The sequence below is a fragment of the Agelaius phoeniceus genome, chromosome 8 (assembly GCF_051311805.1).
Source record: "Agelaius phoeniceus isolate bAgePho1 chromosome 8, bAgePho1.hap1, whole genome shotgun sequence".
Lineage (NCBI taxonomy): Eukaryota > Metazoa > Chordata > Aves > Passeriformes > Icteridae > Agelaius > Agelaius phoeniceus.
Window position 1 is genome coordinate 30,860,262 of NC_135272.1, and position 20,542 is coordinate 30,880,803.

At 41.8% G+C, this 20,542-nt stretch overlaps 1 protein-coding gene across 14 annotated transcripts in view; it reads right to left on the reverse strand.

Annotated features, from left to right (window-relative positions):
• The window catches only part of LOC129124075 (BEN domain-containing protein 5), an 883,204-nt gene that overhangs the window by 305,595 nt on the left and 557,067 nt on the right, over positions 1 to 20,542 (reverse strand). For 11 of the 14 annotated variants that reach the window (XM_077182503.1, XM_077182502.1, XM_077182496.1 and 8 more), the window contains one exon: positions 17,839 to 18,037. The exons of the other annotated variants lie outside the window; for them this stretch is intronic. In XM_077182503.1, the coding sequence (XP_077038618.1) occupies positions 17,877 to 18,037 (161 nt within the window). In that variant the 3' untranslated portion in view covers positions 17,839 to 17,876. Of the gene's footprint in view, positions 1 to 17,838; positions 18,038 to 20,542 lie in introns of those variants that run through there. 14 annotated transcript variants of the gene reach the window in all.

Below are 20,542 nucleotides of genomic sequence, written 5' to 3' on the forward strand. Positions count from 1 at the left end.
AGCTCTAATCTGGTGCAAAAACTTTAAATAATTCACTGATTTCAGTGCTGTAAAATCCACACACCCATTGTCAGAGGGCATTAGGCAGATCAGCCTCTGACTCCTGTCATTTGCTCTTGTACACACAAAGGTAGAAATGTCTGTCCCTGACAATTCCAAACGCGCAGAAAAACAGAAATCTCCACAAATGGCAGTAACAGAAGCTTCATGGGGATGTTTTTAGTCTTACAGTAGGGGAAAGCTTTGGGCAAAATAGAAGTTTGTTGGGGAAAAAAAACAACTTTAAACCTGGGGCTAATCCTTTAATTTCTAATAATAAAAATAATACTACTGAGAACAAACCAAAAACAACCAAACTAAAACCCAAACTGGCAACAAACAGAAATTTGCTTTAACTTAGCATTTCAGGTAGGGTAGAAGAGTGATGTATATAACAGAGCAGGTTTGTCCAGTGGAGGGAAAACTGCACTGGGAGGAAGGAGGAATAGGGTTCACAGCTCTGGAAGAAACCAAGGCAACAAGGTTAAGAAACCTTTGCCACACAACTTCTCTGTTTCCAGGTCACTGGTGAAAGGAAGGCAGGCTCTTTTGTGAAAGGGTTCTGTGAGCACACAAGCACAGAATAAGCAGCAATTTTAGATTATTTTACAGGAAGATAATTTTCCCCCTTCATTCAGAAAGATATACAATTTTTTTTTTTTTTGCCTCATTTCACAGCTAAGCTGGATTTGGAGCTTGAAATTACCCTTCTTTTCTCATTAAAAAAATCTGATGAGGCCACAAATAATCAGACTTCACCAGGCGTCTATGAAAAGTATTTCCTACCTTTTGTTCATCTCTATTCCTCTGTAAAGTACTTATGTTTTCACACTTCAGGATCCTTTAAGAGGTAAATTACTTTTGACAACGTATGCTTCTTTTTATTAGGGAAAATATTGATGTCTGCTGGCTTACATCACTATCATAGATGATCTGGAGGCCTATAAAGATAGAAAATGATGTTTGTTGGTTTTTTTCCCCTAAACTGATATTAAACTTTCCTTCCTTTGGCCTTTTGGACTGGTTTGCCCATGACACCATTTCATTTGCATTCCAGCCAAACATAACACTGTCAGTGCCATGTCAGGTAGAACAAAGTCAGACAAACTCATAAAAATAGGTGGTTTGCATTTTCAACCACTGGCAATGACATCAAGGTTAAGAAGATGCAAATATTTTTAGGGCAGCATTTGTGTCACAGCTGCTGTGAAAAACACTGCAGAAGGAGCTGGGCATTGGAACCATCCATTGACAGAGGAGGCTGATCCAAAGGGATATTTCACCAGTTTCCATCTTTCTGCTGGGAAAGTTTAAAGATGAATTTCTTTGTATTTGGCTGGAGAGTTTGCTCAGCAAGTTTGCTCAACCTGTTAAAGCACTGCAAGGGGAAGTACACAACAAAACGTGCTCCCATGCAGCAATGTGAGTTTTGTGGGCAGAAAGGAGGGAAGGAGGATAACACTGGAGAAAGTCAAACTAGAAGCATGGGCCATTGCATTCAGAGTCCAAATATTCGGCATTTACAGAGCAATAATTGCCCTGTGAACAGGACACTATTTAGAAATTCACAAGTGCTGTGTACAAAATGTCAGTCACAGACAAGTCAATCAGTACCAGATAATGAGAAATGGAATATAGAAGCTCATGGCTTTGGGAACCAACATAAAGGGAACATTTAAAAAAAAAGGTTTTGCATGCCACTGCTTCCCTGCAACAAAGGTGAATTCTACATGAGGTATTTGTCACCCTTAGTCACCAATAAAAGTTCAGCTAGTGACCCTGCAGCCACACAACTCCAGCAACTAAAGCTCAGGGTGTCCTTTGCTAGCACGAGCACCCACCCCATGCACATCACAGGAAGGTTTGTCTCCTCTCCCAGGGCACCTGGGGGAAACTGAGCCCATGCTCACAGTGTTCACACTCCTCCCACACCATTCCCTGCAGTCAGGCCTGCATCACTTTGGTTTCAATGATGGCTACCCCCTTGTCTCTCTCTGTCTCTCCAGAGAGTGACGTTTTAATTGTGTGTGCCCTTTTTTTGGCCTGTCAGCTCCCAGTCTCAGCTAAACAGCTGGGCAGCTTTGGTTGGAGTCCAGAGTTAACATAAGTTGTTTTTAACCTCTCAAAGCAAAGGCCTTTCACATGGTTCCCCTGTGTGACCTCTGGGCACAAGGATCTGCTATTAAAAAACAGCACCATGCACAAACCACCAGCATCCTGAGACAGCTGTGCAGAGCCCTGGCCATGGCCTGGGTGGCATCTGGGCACTGTCAATGAGCAGAATATTAGCCTCACCCCTTCTGAGCCAAACACACCCTAGTACAGCACCAGAAACAGCTCCAAAGGATCTGGGAGTATTTAAATACCATTCAAGTTTTAGTTTTCACCAGTTTAGCACTGAAACCCCTTTCCAGTGCCAGGCAATCAGGTTTCCTGTCTAAAGGGGGACTGCACTGCATCCTGCCCACTGTCCAAGGCAGGCAGGGCTGCTGCAGGGTGAAGAGAGGGTTTGAAACACAGGCATGAAGTTCACTATTTAAGAGCTTGGCCATGATTATCAAACACAAGCTGCCAGTGATCAGTGGCTGCTCTGCTCTGCAGCAGCAAATCCCTACTCCAAAGTGCTCAGGCACAGCTGTGCCGGAGCTGCGTGGAATTTGCTGATGAAAGGACTTTGAGACTAAAAGTTAGTCTACTTTTTCCAACTTTCCAGCTCTCAAACTGAGATATTACTGCTTTCTACAAACCCTTGAAACATCAGGACATCTCTGCTTCAGAGGTGAGCCGGGGACTCGGGCACAGCTCCGCAAACGTTGACTTACATAACCTCCCCAGCCAGAGCAGGGAGCGTGGAGTGCAGGGGCTGTCTGAGGGATCCAGGTGCTGTGCCACTGGCAGAGGAGGGATTAATAAGTGCTCAGCAATGCAGGGTAGGCTGCACCTCTTTAATTGCAGGGATGCACAAAGCATGAGTGGTTATTTGCTCGCCTGAGCAACTCCTTCAATAAATGGTGATGCAGGGAGCCGCATCCCAGCCTGCCCCACACTCGGAGCCTGAGCTCCCTGCTTTGGCCATCAGGATGCAAAACCTGGGAAAACTACACCCACTTGAGCCTGCGTGCTTGACAGGGCCCCCAAATATTTGTGTTGACTCAGTAATTCAAGAGTTCTAATCCCATGGCTAAATATCAGCTGGGCCTCATCAGTTCTCATTCGGAGAGGACAGAATGAGAAACCATTAGTTTACTTTTGGCTTCCCTACAAAACAGTGCATTCTCCCAGGCAGCAGCCATCCATTCCACCAGTGTCAGCAGAGCACTTGCAGCAGCGAGGTCCTGGTCCAGGACAGGGGTTGCTAAGCAATATGGAAATACAAACAATAAATGAGTAACAGCCACCTGCAAAAGATTACACACCGAGCTGTACCTTGCCATGAAAGCCTGCGTTTGAAACTTCATCACATTTGGATTCAAATTTGCTGAAATCAAATTTGTAAAGAAGGAATGATTATCGTACAGAAGGTTTTGAGAGATGTAAACGCTTCCTTTTCTATTACTGTGATTCACTTTGGGTTGTTCTCTACTGTTAGGCATTTAAAGCATGCAGCTCTGTGGAACACAATGGCTGGTTTCCTTATTACAGCACGCACTGGAAACTGCTTAAATATATTTTTCTGTCAACACGTATTTGTGATTCCCATATTTAAGGAGTGACTGCTGCTCTGTGTACATGTGCCACCAGCACGACTGATGTCAGAACGGTGTTTGCACAACTCCACTTCGGCAAAGATTAAAAGCTGCTCCTAAGAAATCCTTTTTACAATGCCCAGCTATGCAAACAACCCCATACTAGGACATCTCACCAGAGACACTTCCTCTCAAGGCCGCCTCGCACTGGCTGTACCCGCCCTGAGCTTGAGCAATGGGGCTGCTACTGTGCAGAGGGCAGATTCCTTCCCTGTGGGCTTGGTTTGTGACCATTGGAAAGGTTCCATTGCCTCTAATAGGAATTCAGAGCCTCTCTGCATCACGTCCCATGCCCAGGGCTGGCCAGGGCCACAGAGAGCATGCACAAAGCCGTGCACACAACAAGATCCTCTGGCTGGGGCTTCAGGATTCCACTACGCCTTTGGAATGGTATCCACAGAGTTAAGAAACAAAAGATGCACCCTCTTTTTGTTGCCCTTGGACCTGTGAGCCAGCACAACTCCGTGATTCTGCGTATTCCCACAAACAAAGCTAATTTGGGGTTTTTCTGGTTGCAAGAGAAACAATGGGAAATGAAGGAAAAAACCCCATTTTTTGACAGCGGAAAACCATCAAAACAATTCACTCTAAACCCTGGCATCCAGCTCAGCCACAGCAGCACCCAGACTCCTGTTCTGGCCATGTGGGAACCAACGTGACCCCCGTCCTGTGCACTTCCACAGCAAAACCCTGAAGTAGTTTGGCTTCTTTTGGCTCACAGAGAGTGGGTTTAGGCTTGTAGCCACTGTAGAGCGATTGCTCTCACACACAAACACAAAGCTATGGTTTGCTAAACTGCAGCAATTTAATGACAAATTTTAACATTTGTCATCAAAAGATTATACTACCTGGGGCTAAATGCCCTTCTCAACCTTTGTACACAGCTGGTATACTCTTACCCTGTACCCAAAACTAACAGCAAAAGGTAATATGCCCAGGTTATTTGGTGGGGTTTTTTGGCTGGGGTTTTGGGTGTTTTTTTGTTTGGTTTTGTGGGGTTTTTTGGTTTTTAGTTTTTTTTTTTTTGGTTGGTTGGGTTTTTGTTTGGTTGGTTTTTTTTTGTTGTTTGTTTGTTTTTTGGTTTTTTTTCTAAGAAGCTTTCAGCTGGAGTTTCCTCCCCGGCTCAGAGACAGGGGGGCGGCTGCAGAGAATGGGCAGGTAAAACTGTGCAAATCCCAAAGTGGCAACTTCTGTGGGCAGGTGTGTGGTGTTTGGGATGCTGGGGGAGTGAAGCAAGGCCAGGCAGTGCTGAGGCAGCAGAGGGAATTAGACTAATCCCAGCTCCAAGGGAGGTGCCAGGTTACACAGGCGGATGCGGAGCTTAGCGTTCGCTTTCTCAGGAATGCACTCCCTCCTAACTCGGCTGCTGAGGAGATTTCACTCCACATTATTGCTTAAGCTCACAATCACTCCGTGCTTAAAGATTAATCTGCACAATAAACACAACAACAGCTACTAGAATTGGGGGCATCAGGGAGCAACGTGAACATTCGGGTGGGTTTTTTTAGGGATATTACGCATGCAGCTCAAGAGTTGGAGAGTTCAAAATGAATCTTGCCACAAGTCCTCGAGGCAAGCAAATACAGAGGAGTGTGGCACTACAAACCATCAGCTCACCTGAGCTACTCATGTTTCATAAATATATAAAGAAAAGCAATGGTGGAGCTCAGCCTGATATTGCAACAGTACCATGGGGAAATGCAGGTACAGCACCCCAGAAATCAGAGCCATCAAAATATCCAAAAATGGCTGAAATATCCAAGCATCACTACCTGAAGCTACCCAAGAACCTTGAAAACACAGCTCCCATTAAATTTATCTTCCAGATGGCTTTCCAGATCCCAGCCTCAAGTTTGCACTGACATTCCCCATTTTATAAAAGCTTTTTGATAGTTTTCTGATAAAGATCATACAGTGTTATTTTATGACTTTTAGAACAGAGGGCTTGGGATTGTGTCATCCGTGCTCATTTCTGACTCGAGGTGTGATGCTGAACAAGTCACCAGCTCCCTGTTTCAGTCATTTACTGGAAGGAAAACTATTTTCTCCCCTGGGACAATTTGAGGCTTCATTAAATGTTTACAAACAGTTTTAGAATGGGTAAAACTCTACATAAAAGCAAAGGCAGTTTTCATTTATGCACTGGCTAAGGACAAACTCTAGAGAGACAAACTAATGGCACCATACTGGGAGGTAATATCAGTATGATGTGGCAACAGAGAAATATCAGATGGGAAGTAGAGATCCCTCCAGATGACTTTCAGAAGTGGAATAATGGAGGTGAGATTGAGTTTGACAGCAAATTCCTACAGTGATAGGAAGTCTGCTATACATTAACTCAAAGGAAGGATAACAACCTCAGCAGAGGCATTGATTGCAGCTGAATTATGAGCCCTCAGCATGACAAAGCCATGAAGATATTTCTAGAGAAAGGCATTTCTGGAAAGATAATGTCTCTAAAATGTACTGTTACCACCCAAGATAAAACCCAGCACAAAAGCATCACTGATGGGGAGAGATCAGGCAAGTGCAGGAGACACTGAGTAGGATAAGAGCAGATGAATTGGTGAATGTATCTCCCAAGAAAAATTTAAAAGGCAGGTCAGCCTAGCAAAGGTAAAGTGGATATGATCTCTCATAAACTCTTCAGAGACAGGGAAAAAAAGCTGCTCAAACTTGACAGCAACTCAGGAACAAACAAATAGACTGCTGCTGGTGAGTAAAATCAGACTGGAAGCTGGGTGGGGGGAAACAAAATAATCAAGTCCTGGAGAACAATGTCCTCAGTTTATCTGCCCTGAGCATAGAAAAAGTCAAACTTGAACAGATGAACCTGTGGAACAGTGGGACTTCAACAGCACAGGACCAGTAACTTCAGTCCTGTGTTACAGGTCCAGCAGCAGGTCCAGACACTTCCAGTGCTACAGAAGAGTGGAACAGATACTCTTGGAGAACTTTCCAAAATGAGCAAGAAGACCCTGACATCTTCTAAATTCTTCCTTTCCATAGCAGACTGTAATGTTTACTTTAACTCACCCAAAATATAATCTTACTCCTCCACAAGCCCAAGCCTTCCAATTAAACTGAACTATCTGACACATCCATACAGCTTGATGTGACCTGCAGCAAGGCAATTCAGGCTACAGCTGGCATGATTATTTCACTATTTATTCCCTCTTTCAAGAAAAGCCACATATACAGAATGGAATTCCTGTGCTCTTTTTAATACATCCTTCCCTGAGTTTCATTGTGGATACACCCAGTATCCATAATGCTTCAGACACCACCCACATTTTTTACCATCACCTTTAAAACAGATAATTCATTTGTATCCTCCTACAGGCAAGGCAATGCCAGATGAATTTAGGCAAAGAAGGGATTGTCACATAGCTTCCAGCCCTGGGAGTCAGCGAGGGATTAGCAACAACAGGACTTTCTGTCCTGTGCTCAGGCTCCACTAACCAGTGCCAAGGGATTCGTGGCTCTGCAAGGATGTAGGTCATGCCAGAGGGGACACAGGCAGTCCTGCAGGAGCCTGCAGGCAATTAAAAGCAGTGATGCAGCTGAGCATCACCACAGGCAGTGAAAAGGGACTTCCCCTGAGAGTGGAAATCGCAGACAGGAACGATCTATTCATCTCCCGTGTCCCTGACAAGAAGGGAAGGCTTGGTTATAAAGGCTTTAAAATGCAATGAGTCACTTCTCAAAAGAGGTCACTGAAATTTTGCCATGAGTCACTTCTCAAAAGAGGTCAACTGGTTACTGAATTTTTGCTGAAGTATTTAATACAGAGAATAACAAATACCTTGAATAACAAATATGAATCCCTTTCATCATACCATATCTGATTCTTCCAGTAATTACATTTGGGGTACCTGACAGTACAAATGGGAGATTTTCACATGCAGAGCAGAGGCAATACTGGCCAACAAACCATCCCTCTGCTAAAAAAGCTCCACTAAAATTCATTTCCCAGACCAGAAAAGAGTTTGTTGCCCAGCAATAAAATAAAAGATCCCAAGTTTCTGTGGAACTGCCTGTGTAGCCCTGGCTCAAGGAGGAGGATGCCATGCAGGTTCCCTGAGCAGTGGGCCAGGGCACACAAAGCACCACCCACCCTAAATGCATTTGGCAAACTCTGCAGCCTGTGGGACTCTCTGCATCTCACCACAGGTCAGGTATTGATGAGAAATCTCTCACGCACAAAGGGTGAAAATCCAGCAAGATCTTGCACCACAAAGGTGAAACCTCTCTCAGGTACAGGTTCTACCTGAGCTCCCAAACAGGAAATCGGATTAGTCGGACAAGCAAGGAGACCTCGAGAGCAACTTCTGCACCACCCATAACCCTGCAAAACATCACCAAGGCCTTGCCCAGAGTGTTTAATAATCCTGCAGCACTGGGGTAAGGGCATCGACTGGTTTCTGCCCTTGGTATTACAACATGCACTTAAACTGCACCGATCTAACTCCTCCCATCATTAAGCCACTAGCTAGTTAAAACCTACCCAGCCCCTCCCAAAGCACGTGGGAAAGGGTCACCTTCCACCAGCCCCAGGGAGCCCAGACCAGGCAGAACTTTGCCAGTCCTTCTTTTCTTGAGGTCATCAGACGAGGGCCATCATTTTAACTAGATCAGCTCAGCAATGATGTCCTGTCCATTCTTTGGAAGCTGGACAAACCAGCATGTGAGCTTTAAATTGGCAGAGATATTAATTTCAAATCAATAGGAAGCACAAAAATATCAATAGGCATTTAGGAGTGAAACATTAATTACTTTTCAAAGGGTGCAGTACACAAATTTCCTGGTGCCTTTACAAATAGAAATAAGTCAATAACATGATTTCATAACGTTTATAAATGACTAAGTTAATTAACAGGGAATCTTCAGAGAGATGATGAAGGAAATTTAGAAGAACCTTGTCTAGCATAATTCAAAATTCTCAAAGGAAGGAAGTGACTTCTTAGAAGAGATTAATTGTAAGTTTTTTACTTTACCATGATAGAATATCTGTTTACATATTTAAGCTGGTTTTGACCTTCAAAATTCTGGCAAAGAACAATTTTCATTAAACCATCTCAGTGGAGGAACTTGGCAGATCCTCATCTCATCTCTGAGGTTAAGAGAGGATATTGAGTATTTAGCAGGAATGGTCAAACAAAATATGTATAAGTCCTATCCAAAGCAGCCTTTAATTTATCATAGCAGACACAGCAAGGGCTGATGCACAGCAAGCTCTTCTGTCAGGTCAGATTCCTTCTTGGGACTTGGCTGGAGAGTGGAGTCATCCCACAAAAGTTGAAGTTTCTCCCTAAGGATATTCTACCCAGTTCTGAGAACACATCACAACATAATGATGATAACTTTTCCCCATCCTTTGGCAATTCAAAGCCATCTTCATCCAAGGAAACCCTGCAGGTATCCTGAAGGCACATTCCACAGGAGTAAAATGGCTCTGGCTTCCCTTTCTTCCAAGTTTTACCTCTTCAGTGTCCTATTTTCTGTGAAACTCTGTTCACCTGCTGCCCTTCACAGCCCAGCTGGGCCCCATCACCCACCTGCCTGGCCCAGCTGTGAGGGCAGGAATAAGCAGCTGGAAAGCAGGAGGAACATGCTCTGTCTCCTCACTGGCATGTGAGTGGCACAGAATCAAAGAGGAAAGTGGAGCAGAGATAAACACTCATTTGAAGAACAACATTTCCAGGACAGAGCTACACTTAGTAATAGAGTAAAAATACACTGGGACATCAATTGGTTAAGTATCAAATTATATCAGGGTTTTTTTTTTTTTTCAAAATTAAATTAAGGTTGGCCCACAAAATGAAATTAGTATTGTATATCACATTTTAATACAAAGTGATGTGCCCTAAACCACCAGATTGTATCACATTAACTAAACCAAACACTCCTATAGAAAGAATTTCCATAAAACTCAAATGAGTTTGGGTAGTCATAAAGGAAAAGCATTTCAAAAATGAGTCAGTCATGACCTAGAAAATCTGTGGTGGAAGGAGAGTGAAGGCACTCAGTCAGTCTATTGAGGTGTTTGTGAGCTGCAGAAATACTGGGGGAAGATATTAAGACAGGCAAATTAAGAGCTAGGAATAAGAAGTTAAGCCAGAAAGACTCACAGAGAAATAAGGCACAAGTTGAGCAGCGAGGGCAGCACTAAGCACTGGAATAAACCACTCAAGGAAAAGATGGATTTCACACTTTGATGGATTCTCAAGAATGCTTTATTTTCTGAACAGCACTGCTGTGGTCCAGCCAAGGTTTCTTTTCAAGGGAGCAGCTGAGTGAAGCCTTGTGATGTGTTCTGCAGGGAGCCACACCAGCTCATGGAATAGCCCAGCAGCCACCACAGCCTGCACACCTCCAGGCACAGCTACAAACAGCCTTATCAAGAACCACCCTTAGATCACAGAATTGGAAATGGCTCTTTCTTCCCCAGTTCACCAGGTGGCTGCTCTCACACAGCAGCTGGGAAAAGGAACTAACAGAGGGCAAATTAAAGCCATAGATCAGAATGAATCTGTCAAGGTGCCCAATGTTTTCCAGCACACTCACCTGGGCACTGCCATTAGGTGTGAAACTTCCAGGCCACTGACCCTCTGCAAAAGCAGGGGAACCTCTGAGAAATGAATGTTTTTAAGAGATACTGCTGAAAGATTTACTTATTCCATGTTATCACTTAAAGACCTCCATGTGAGAATGAAATTTCCTTTGCTACAATCTAGGCTTTGGCAGGGCGGGGGGGGGGGGGGGGGAATAAAATAAAACAAACCAACAAGAAAATGCTGCTGTGTGAAGTCCCTGAATGGCAAAGTCTGCCTTACAGTGACAGCAGCACTACCAGATCTCCCAAGGAAATGCTCTAGTTCTGTGTCAGTCACCCCCAGGAACAACAAGCAGGTATTTCACTTCAGAGCCCTGCTGACAATTTGCAAGGCAGGAAACATGAAACGCTCCTGCCTTGTCCCTCTGAGGCGAGCACAGACTCCCATCTGCAGAAGGAACAGCATGGAAAAGGGAAGAGCAGGAAAACAGGCAGGGCTGGGGACCATCAGGAACATTATCAGTTGTGGATTTACATGGCACAGACAGATTTACACAGAATAATGGCACATCACACCTGTACTCATACAGCTGTGTATGTGCAATAGAGAGAGGTCCCTGGCTGCAGAAGAAAATGCTGATTTTGCCACTTCCTAAAGGTTAAATTCTGTGAGCTTTAAGAGTGATTGGATTATTTTTTTTTCCTATTAATAAAACTTTTCACTGATTGAAACCTTAAATGCCAGTTAAACTGCTTGGGATTTTGCTGTTTGGGTACTGACTTCACCTCAATTGCACAAACTAACTCTCTGTAGAAAAGGGGGAAAGGCCTATGTGACCCTTCTGCCACCTCTTTGCCTTCCTGCACCACCAGACTGGGATGCTCCTCCACATCAGGCTGGATGAGTGAATCCCAGTTACTCTGTAAGTTCAGGAAAGCCACAGAGTGGAAGTTGCCCACACCCACCAATGTGGCAATAAACAACATTTCTTGGATGAGCTGCATTAGGGGACAATACCTAAAGAGAAGCCAACTCTCAAGGGTGTCCTTCCCAATCCTAGCAAGGAGGGTGGCTCCTTGTATTGTCCTCCAAAGGAGAGATCATCCTACAACAGCACCTTCAGCTTTGTTTAATCCCAAAAGGCACACCCTTGATTGCTTATTCCTGTAAGGATCTACAGCAGAAAGAAGAACTTGGTCCTGAGAGATGAAAGTGTCCTTGCAAACGCCAAGAAAACCAACGAGTCTCAAAGAATTTTAATATACAGTGCAGGAAAAGAAAGCAAAATCCTACTTTACAGAGTTTTAGTTTTTCATAAGCTAAGACTCTTAAAGAAATGAAAACACAGAACATTAACTTGGAGGCAATGCTCTGACCCATCCACCTTCCATCCTACACATTTTGAGAATTATTCTCTAAAGGTACTTCCATAAATCCTGAAAAGGACTCCATGAGGAAAGGTAAAGTCATAGTTCATCTGGCTCACAAATACAGAATGTCCAAATGGACTATTTTCAAGTATCAGTGGCTTACTACCCCAACTGAAACATGGAGAAAGACATCTCCCATAATGATACTCGGTTAATTACAAGAAAAATGAGAAACACATCAAAGTACATTTTTTAAAAAAACTAAACTACAATTCAGTAAGATTTAAATAAACATTTGGGCTGACATTAAAGATATATTTGAGTATAAAGGATATGAAGCTCCCATAAAAGCATTTTCATCTGAGTCTCCTGTGGAAGGGGCTGGCACCAGTGTGATATGGCACCATCAAGGCACATTCCCTCTGCTGCTGTCCCAGGACATCACTCACACTCAGCAGGGTGGACACCAAAGGGTGTTCACAGCCAATTCTTCTAATGATCAGCCTGTCCCATGAAACCTGCACCCCTCTCCACGCCAAAAGCATGAAAGCTCAGGCCAACTATAAAGGATACACAAGCACCAACACACATCATTTCTTATCTTCTATTTCACAGAACTTTTAGCAATCGTTATGTTACAATAAACGCTAAATCACCCCCAGCCTATGCCTCTCTTGGATTGTTCAGAAAATTTTCTGTGACTCTTTAATTTCAAATCACTAAAGACCAAAATTCAGCATAACAGTAGGTAGCCTGATGCAATGAACATATATATTCATAAAGACTTCAGTTCCATTAAGGTTTTACTATCAATAAACAAGGAACATAAAGTTGATATCCTGCTAAATGTGGAGGAAACAATTTTCTTTGTAGGAAGAAGTTTTCTAGCCAGAAGGCAGTACAGAAAAAAATCCTTTAGGCTCAGCTTCTTCCTCCCCTCCCAGGCTCACTTTCACCTTTGCTCTGATCCAGCCATAATGCAACTTCATCTGATGCTGTGAGGTATTTTCCTCTTTATGGTAAACATATGATCTCACAACCACAGGACCATGATTTCAGTGCATGACAGGAGGGTATCTGACGCATGGAATGAAAGTTATTGTTCAAACATAAACAGGAGAAATAATTGCAAAAGTAAAACAGATGAACAACCACATAAATTAATTCCTTCTTGAGTCACTGCTCCTGTTGTCCAAGTCCAAATGATTCTCTTTCCCTATTTAGGAACCCTGAGGGGATGAAAAAATATCCAAGATGGTGAAATTAAAAATTAGCTATTGAGCATGAAATGTGCAATGATTGCACTTCATAATGCTTTTATTGCCTCGGTGTTGTATGAATCACTTCAGAGTTCCACACTGTTATGATTAAAAAAATGACACCAATAAAGTCTGAGCAATTGATGTTATGACTTCATCAATCCGAGACTAAAGGCACACACAGAATGACAAATATTTTCAAGAGTATGGAGAAAGCAACCACCTCATTCTGAGGAGGCACAAGTTGTGTCTTTGTCTCTTTCAGAAGAGAATTCTCATGTCAGAAAGATGAAATATTGAAATAATCCTCAGTGCAGCTCCATGTGACACAACCTTGCTTTCCCTTTTTGAAACCAGCCAGATTTGGTGTTCTCAAGAGGTATGAACACAGCTCATACACAGTGAAACTACAGCTAATACACAATGCTCCCAATTCACACAATTCTCTGAGCTTCTGCATCAAGATTGTATCATTTTAACAATAACCTGCACTTAGCCTTAATTTTTAAAAGTCTATAGATTCTGGAAGTGTGAAGTAGAATTATCTTTACAATTTCAGTAAATCCCAAAAGTTCAATTTATTGCTACTTAAAACCTCCAAGAGGACAATAATCTCTGCTTAAGACAACAAAGCAGCCATCACAGTAATCTCTCAGATACAACATCAAAGGTAAGGTGCAAAGAAGTGACCTCCCACAGGGAGAATGCACCTGCTTTTGACAGCCAACAACAGCTAACCAATGCAACCTTGAATTCCTACTTAAGAGTTCAACTTTGACATAAGTATTTTACTATTTTTTTAAAAAACCCTCCCATCTCTATAAAGCACCAGTAAATCCAAACCTGTTCTGGAACAGCAGAAACAAACACATTTTTCCCCTCTCTAATAAATACTAGTTTTCTTTTTTTAATTGAGTGGCTAGATTTCCTGACTCAGGTATTAAAGTCCCTGGTAGGATTCTTTCCTTTAACACAACAGCTCATATCCCTTATAAAATCACTAATAGAAAATAAAGCCCTTTTTGTTAACTCTAATCTTGCTTCCTTGCAAGTGTGCCAGAGGCACTTTAATATGGATCAGATTGTGAATATCACAAATTACTGCAGCAATGCGTGATAACAGAAGATCAGATTATTCATATAACAGCAATACCTCCTTCCTGCTTTGATTAAAAAAAAGTAAACTGTCACTTCCTCTTAAATCCATGTCTTTCTGATCCTTACAAATTCAGGTTTACAGTATGAGGTAATGGCCTGGCACAAATCTTAGAATGACGAACGAGGGGTATTACAGGGTGTAATAAAACCTACTTCATTTTCTGTCAAAACTCTCTCCTGTTTCTCATGATGTACAGGTAAGAAGTTACCCTAGAGGAAAAAGTTAGTAGGGACTATTTTCTATAAAGTTTCCTATGGTAGATTCACAGCAGACACAAAATGAACAAAGCAAACTATGTACAGGCAGGCACAATTATGGAAAAATTAATGTACCAACAAGAACAGCCCTGGCCATAAACGCAGTGCAGGAAAATGAAATGAAACTCACAGTTAATTTATACATCGGTTTTGCAATGCAGAAAAGCACACCCCATTAAAGTTCCTATTTTTCTTGGGTATTGCTGGAACACGGAACCGCAGCCTATTTCCCTACTTCAAACAGACACACTGGGAAACAATTGGACAACCTTGATACTGGCTCATGGGGAGGGAGAAGACAAGAGTAATGACCAAATACAAGTATAAAATGTTATTCACACACCCATTACTCCCTGCAGAGCCCCCAGCATGCTACCATACAACACAGTGTGCAGAAATGGCTTATTATTAGCAAAAAACTTATTTCCAGTATCCAAAGATTTAGTTCAAGTTGAAATACAATGTTCTACCTTTAATATATGCTACTTCTTTAACATGACTCAACAAAGTTTCGAGTGGCGCATTAAACACCACTTGCCCAGTCCAATGGACACATTTCTTAGCTCCCATTGACACTAAGTTTCAAAGGGAACTGAACTTTTTTGTGCCACCCAAACACCCCTGTTGAACTCAAATGAAAACTAACCTGGGTTGATGAAATCTCCAGGAAAAACTTAATGAAGCCTTCCATAGATACTGTGCCCAAGGAGAACATTTCAATTCTTCAGCAAAATGCAGTATTAGCATCTGATGGGATGAGTATGTCAAGGAGAAGCCCTAGAAAAGTGATGCTGGTTTTGCAGAAGGAATTAACACCTCTGATTTTTGGGGCCAGGCTGGAGTCCTAACTCTAATTAAATTCTAAGCTGCTTTTTCCAGTTTTCATAAAATAGGCTTATCTTCTAAGAAGTACAGCTTGATCTTCTCATTAAAGAATGTGTTACAATGGAAACACATTAGTACTAAAACCATAAAAGACTGAGGAAATTACGGACATTTTCCCCAAAATAGTGGGTTGCCTTAGTATCACTTAAAAAACCCCAACTTTGCACATTCACAAGTCTGCTTGAAAAGGGGAAAATTGCTGTTTAAATGGTTTTTCAATGTTATCTCTATTTGTTCTTTTTAATTAATAAAAGGATACATGCACTGACATTTTAAACACTAATCTGCTATTTATCATCCCAAATTAGGAGACATAAACATTTATGCACTTCATTAAACACTACCTAAGAACACTTTTGATATTAGCAGGAGACAAGGGAGGCCGTTCAAAGAAACTTCAGGGCACACATAAGACACTGGAAAAACACACTCCTGCTCTTTCCACCCCTCACCACAACAGCTCTGGCTCCATCCTATGGGAAGCAGCTGCTGAGAAATGAACCCTGGAAATCAGTGGGATCTGACACACCTGTTCAGTTACACCTGTGGGGTTAAGGGAAGGCACAGGAATGCAGGTGCACCAGTGGTGAAAATTTGGTGTTCCTGTTTGGCAGCACAGCATGAGGTTGGTGCAAGGCAACCATGAAAGTGACTTTAGAAAGCATAAAGCAAACACTTAGTTATGAGTTAAGACATTAATTACACACAGGTGAAGTACAGGGAGAAACAACCTGTTGTTTGTCTCATCTCTTCCAAGAGAGGCAGGGCAGGTCTAGCACACCTCCTCCTGCCCTCCTCTTTTTCTAACACTCACCCAGCCCTTTAAAGTGTTGTCATCTTATTTCAAAGCTCCCATACCTTCTCGGTGATTTCTCATGGGCAGCTCCTCACAGCCCTGACTCCGTCTTCTCCACAGCACAGCCAAGAAACTGCAGTTCCCCTCACAGCACAACCAACAAACTCCATCTCTCTTCACAGCACAACCAACAAACTCCAACTCTCTTCTCACCCAGCTAACCCACTCTTTTGTAGCACTCATCTCCTTATTGGACACAGCTCTGGCCTATTAAGCTCAGGGCTGTTCTTAATCTTTGGTGATGAGTACAGCTGCAACTCTTCAGGTGTAGACTACCTTCTGCACTATTCTCTTACATTCTAGCCCTCAACATTAAAGAATTATGTAATCATTTAGGTTGGAAATTATCTTTAAGATCATCAAGTCCAGGCACTCACCCAGCACTGCCAATCCCACCACTACCCCATGTCCCCAAGTGCCACATCTATATCTTTTATCATTTAAACACTTCCAGGCATGGCAAGCCCACCCCAGCAGCCTGTTCCTTTCCACATTATCCACATTTACAGGACACTGAAAAAGGCTTCACCTCAGGGTGAACCAGTGCTACAGGAAGGTGATAAGAAATGGGAAGTTTTTCAAGCCTACAGGAAACAGAATTGCAGTGGTAAAGAAACAAATGCTGATGCTCGGGAACAGGCAGACTGAAAGGCAGACAATCACAGCTGTGAGCACAAAATAAATGGAAGGTTAAGTGAGATCACAAACCCTTAAAATTCATCAATCCAGACCTCAAGTTATCTCTAAATCCTTCATGAAAAGAGAATATTTTGCTTCACTTACAGACAATAACATATAGTTCAGATGACAAATTATTTCTAAAAACTTTGCATCGCAAGTCTAACTTCAATGTAGAAAATTATTTTTATTTGTAATTAAAATTTGTGCTAAAAGTGTCCATTGTTAAATTATGGACCCAAACAAAACTGTACTAAATTTTCTACTGTACATACTCTTGCCATAGTGTGGCAATTCTTAAATTGTTTGAAAGTACAAATACACTAAAAAGGTAATATTTCAAGAACAACAGTATGGACACACTGAGGAGCTTTATACCACAACCAGAAATTTGAAGTGTCTTGGTCCCTGTAAAAGAACTGGTTTTAGATTTATTTATTAAAATGAATTATCATGATTTTACAACTTACACCTTTGGGTTCTTTGTTGTTCATTGTTTAGTTTTTGTTTTTTTTTTTTTAACTGAGATGGTAATAGTGATCCGCCTACAAGATAATTGAAAAAGAAACGTTCTTTGTGTATTTTTGATCAAATATATTGTTAGAGATCAAAACAAAGATTTATAAAAACAAACGACTGAAACTTCATTTCAGGAAAAAAACACTTTGTAAAATACAATAAAATCCTTTTCAATAGCAAAGTGAATTTTGTACAGTTCTTCCTTCTAAGCAGATGTTTTACTGCAGCTGAGATCCACTAACTCCAGCAAAACTCAACGCAGGGCAAACGGGTCGGTGTCCGCAGAACCACAACCAACGTACAACCGCAGGTAACAAACAGCAACTCGCTGGAGAAACCTTGGAAACTTCAGTTTTCATTGGGAGTGAACTTACAATATATCTTACATTAGTTAAAAGCAGTTTACACCATGACAGAACCGCTAAAAAAAACGAATCAGTTATAGGAAGAGAGCAACGCTTCGATTCAGCTTCTCCCATCAGCAAAAATGCCACACAAATCAAAAACCAACACTTAAGTAAAACACTAAGACTTTATTAAAAATCCAAAATTTATTGCAAATTGTACTTTGCAATTTCCCTCCTTTCTTCATTTTTACATGATTTATTGATATCCATGATTTTTTCACAGATGTACTTGTTGACTTTGGAGAGTCTCTGTGCAATTTCAGTTTCATCCACAGTTTCTTGTGCTATTCTATCATACAAACATTCTGGGGAGAAAAAAAAAGGAAAGAGTCATTAGGATATTTTTAGAAAACACAATAGCCCTGAGTTGTGCTGACTACTCAAGAGACAGCAGTGAGTAAGTACTGTGTATATTTGTTGCAAGACAAGAGAAGCTTTCCTTGATTCACTGTCTATCTTGTTTAAGTCAAAATTTGTCACCAGGCTTGAATCAGTGGCATGACCAACTTCCAGTTATGCTGTGACTACATTAATAGGCTTTCCATACAGAAACAAGGCTAAACCCAACCTTTTACAGTGCCAGCCTTGCCTGCCTGTCTCCTGCATCTGTCTCAATCTCCACGACAGATTTAAGTCTCTTCCCAGGTGAAGTGTCCCCACCAGAGCTGTATCCACAGTGAGTCACTCCCACCTTCACCCCTTCAGGAGGGTATGGAAATGACAATGCTCAGGAAGAGAAGCAGTAACCAGCAGGAGAACACCTTAACTCATTTATTTCATTTTTTGTATCTCTTGTACATTAATGTTCATGTCTTTATCAGCTGCCCTGTCCCTGGGCTTATTTCACTTTTACTGGTGGATATTCAGGACAAGTGCCATCTCCTTGCATGTTTGATCAATACACTTTCTGAAATACACATTATCTGGAATACAAAAAGCAAGTGATAGCAATAACTGCAAAAGTAATGCAGGCAGTGAATTTCTTCCCAGATTTGGAAGTTTGGTGCCAGAATCCTGCAGAAGTTACTGAAATCTGAAGTGGTGCAACACACATAACTTCTTAGTGACAGGCAGGTTTGGGTTTTTTTGGCTTTTATAAACAGACCAATGTATTTTGTTGTGTAGGCTTCCCAGACTGGTTAAACAAATTCTGTTCTGCTTTGCCTAGTGATCTATTCCATTAGCTGTTTATTGCTTCATATACAGAAAGCCATAGAGATTATTGCTTAATTAATGTGCTTTACAACATTTCTAATGCACCATATTAAAAAGTTATGAAAATTAAGTACTATGCATGTTTTGTTGTTCATTTAGAAACCTCTGAGAAGTTTTATAAAAGGTTATTTTGCATTAACAAGGTTTATAACAGTGCACATCCATCATACTTTTTATCATTTCTTTATTACATACTACACAGTGGGGATTTTTAAGAAGCTATAGAGATATCAGACACATTAAGAGCTAATGTTGTCATTCAAAAATCTATTTTAAATAAGTTAGTCTGTGTCCACAGAATGATGAGAACATCTAAAGCAATGTGAATTTTATGTTGTAAGACGTACTGAATATAAAATAAATGAAATTAAGCAGCATGCAGCCTGATAGCTGAAATGCTGATCATCCATAAACTATGATTGGAAATACAACACCTAAGAAGAGGCACATCACTGGGAGCCTGAAGAAAGGCAGTGTGTTTGCAGGACATAAGCTGGCCCTACAAGAGTGTCAGAACACCCCCAGGCAGATCCACCCAGTAAGGTGAACTCCCAGTGAAAGACAGGCTGTGTTGTTCATTTAGCCACAAAGCCAAGCAAAGAATCACTTAACAGAACTCATTCAAAAGCTGTAATTTTAAAAGTTGGTGTGAATCAGACAGATCTTTGATCACAGTTTTTCCACTCCATCTCTTCCATTTTGTGAGGGGGTGCAGAAATAGTACTTTGGTACTTGCATAAGGATACTGGCTTAGGGCTTCATAGAGTAATTTGGAGGTTCTGCTCCCTTGTTTTTGGGCTTTACAGGAGCACAGAGACACCCCTTCATACTGCTGAATACCAGAGATTCAAGTAGACCTCAAAGGCTAACCAGGAGCTTCACTACTTTTTGTGATGCCTGATCCAAATCACTGGCTACGGAAAACTCCCTCAAATCTCAACTATTTGTCCCCTTGCTGGTCATTAGTTTGTTTTGTTTTGCTTTCTTCTCCATGGTGGGGCAAGAACCTGCTAACACTGACGCAAAGGACACGACAACATGGAAAATCATGGTTATGAACTACCCAGTCCCACTGATACAGGCAGCCTGACACCTCCAACATTGGCCATGCAGATTAACTGGTTCAAGAGGAGATTGTACAGGCTGGAGTCTTAACAAAAGGGAAATCAGAGACAAGGTGAAAGAAACACTAAAAAGAGGAACATAGAAAACCAGGGCATGTAACAGTAGAATTCAAATGAGGGTTGAGGCTTGAAGCAGAAGTATGACAGAAAACAGAAAAACGAGGAAATAGGGAAGAGCTGAATTGCTGGTGAGTGTAAAGGTATGGAAGAGAAGAAAGGGAAGGACCCCATCTGCCTCTCATCATGTACCTGTTGGAGCAGACTCCCAAACTCACTGTAGCCAAAACAAGGGGAGTTAGAAGAAAGCTGTCATTTAAATGGCTTGAGCCATTAGAGTATCCCTGACAACAGTAGAAGAGGAAATTCTCACAGAAACAACCTTGCCAGCAGCACTGAGGAGCAAAATCCTCCAGCAGGGAAACTGGAAACCACATTGCAATGGGCCAGTGGAAAATAACCCCCTTGTGCTGC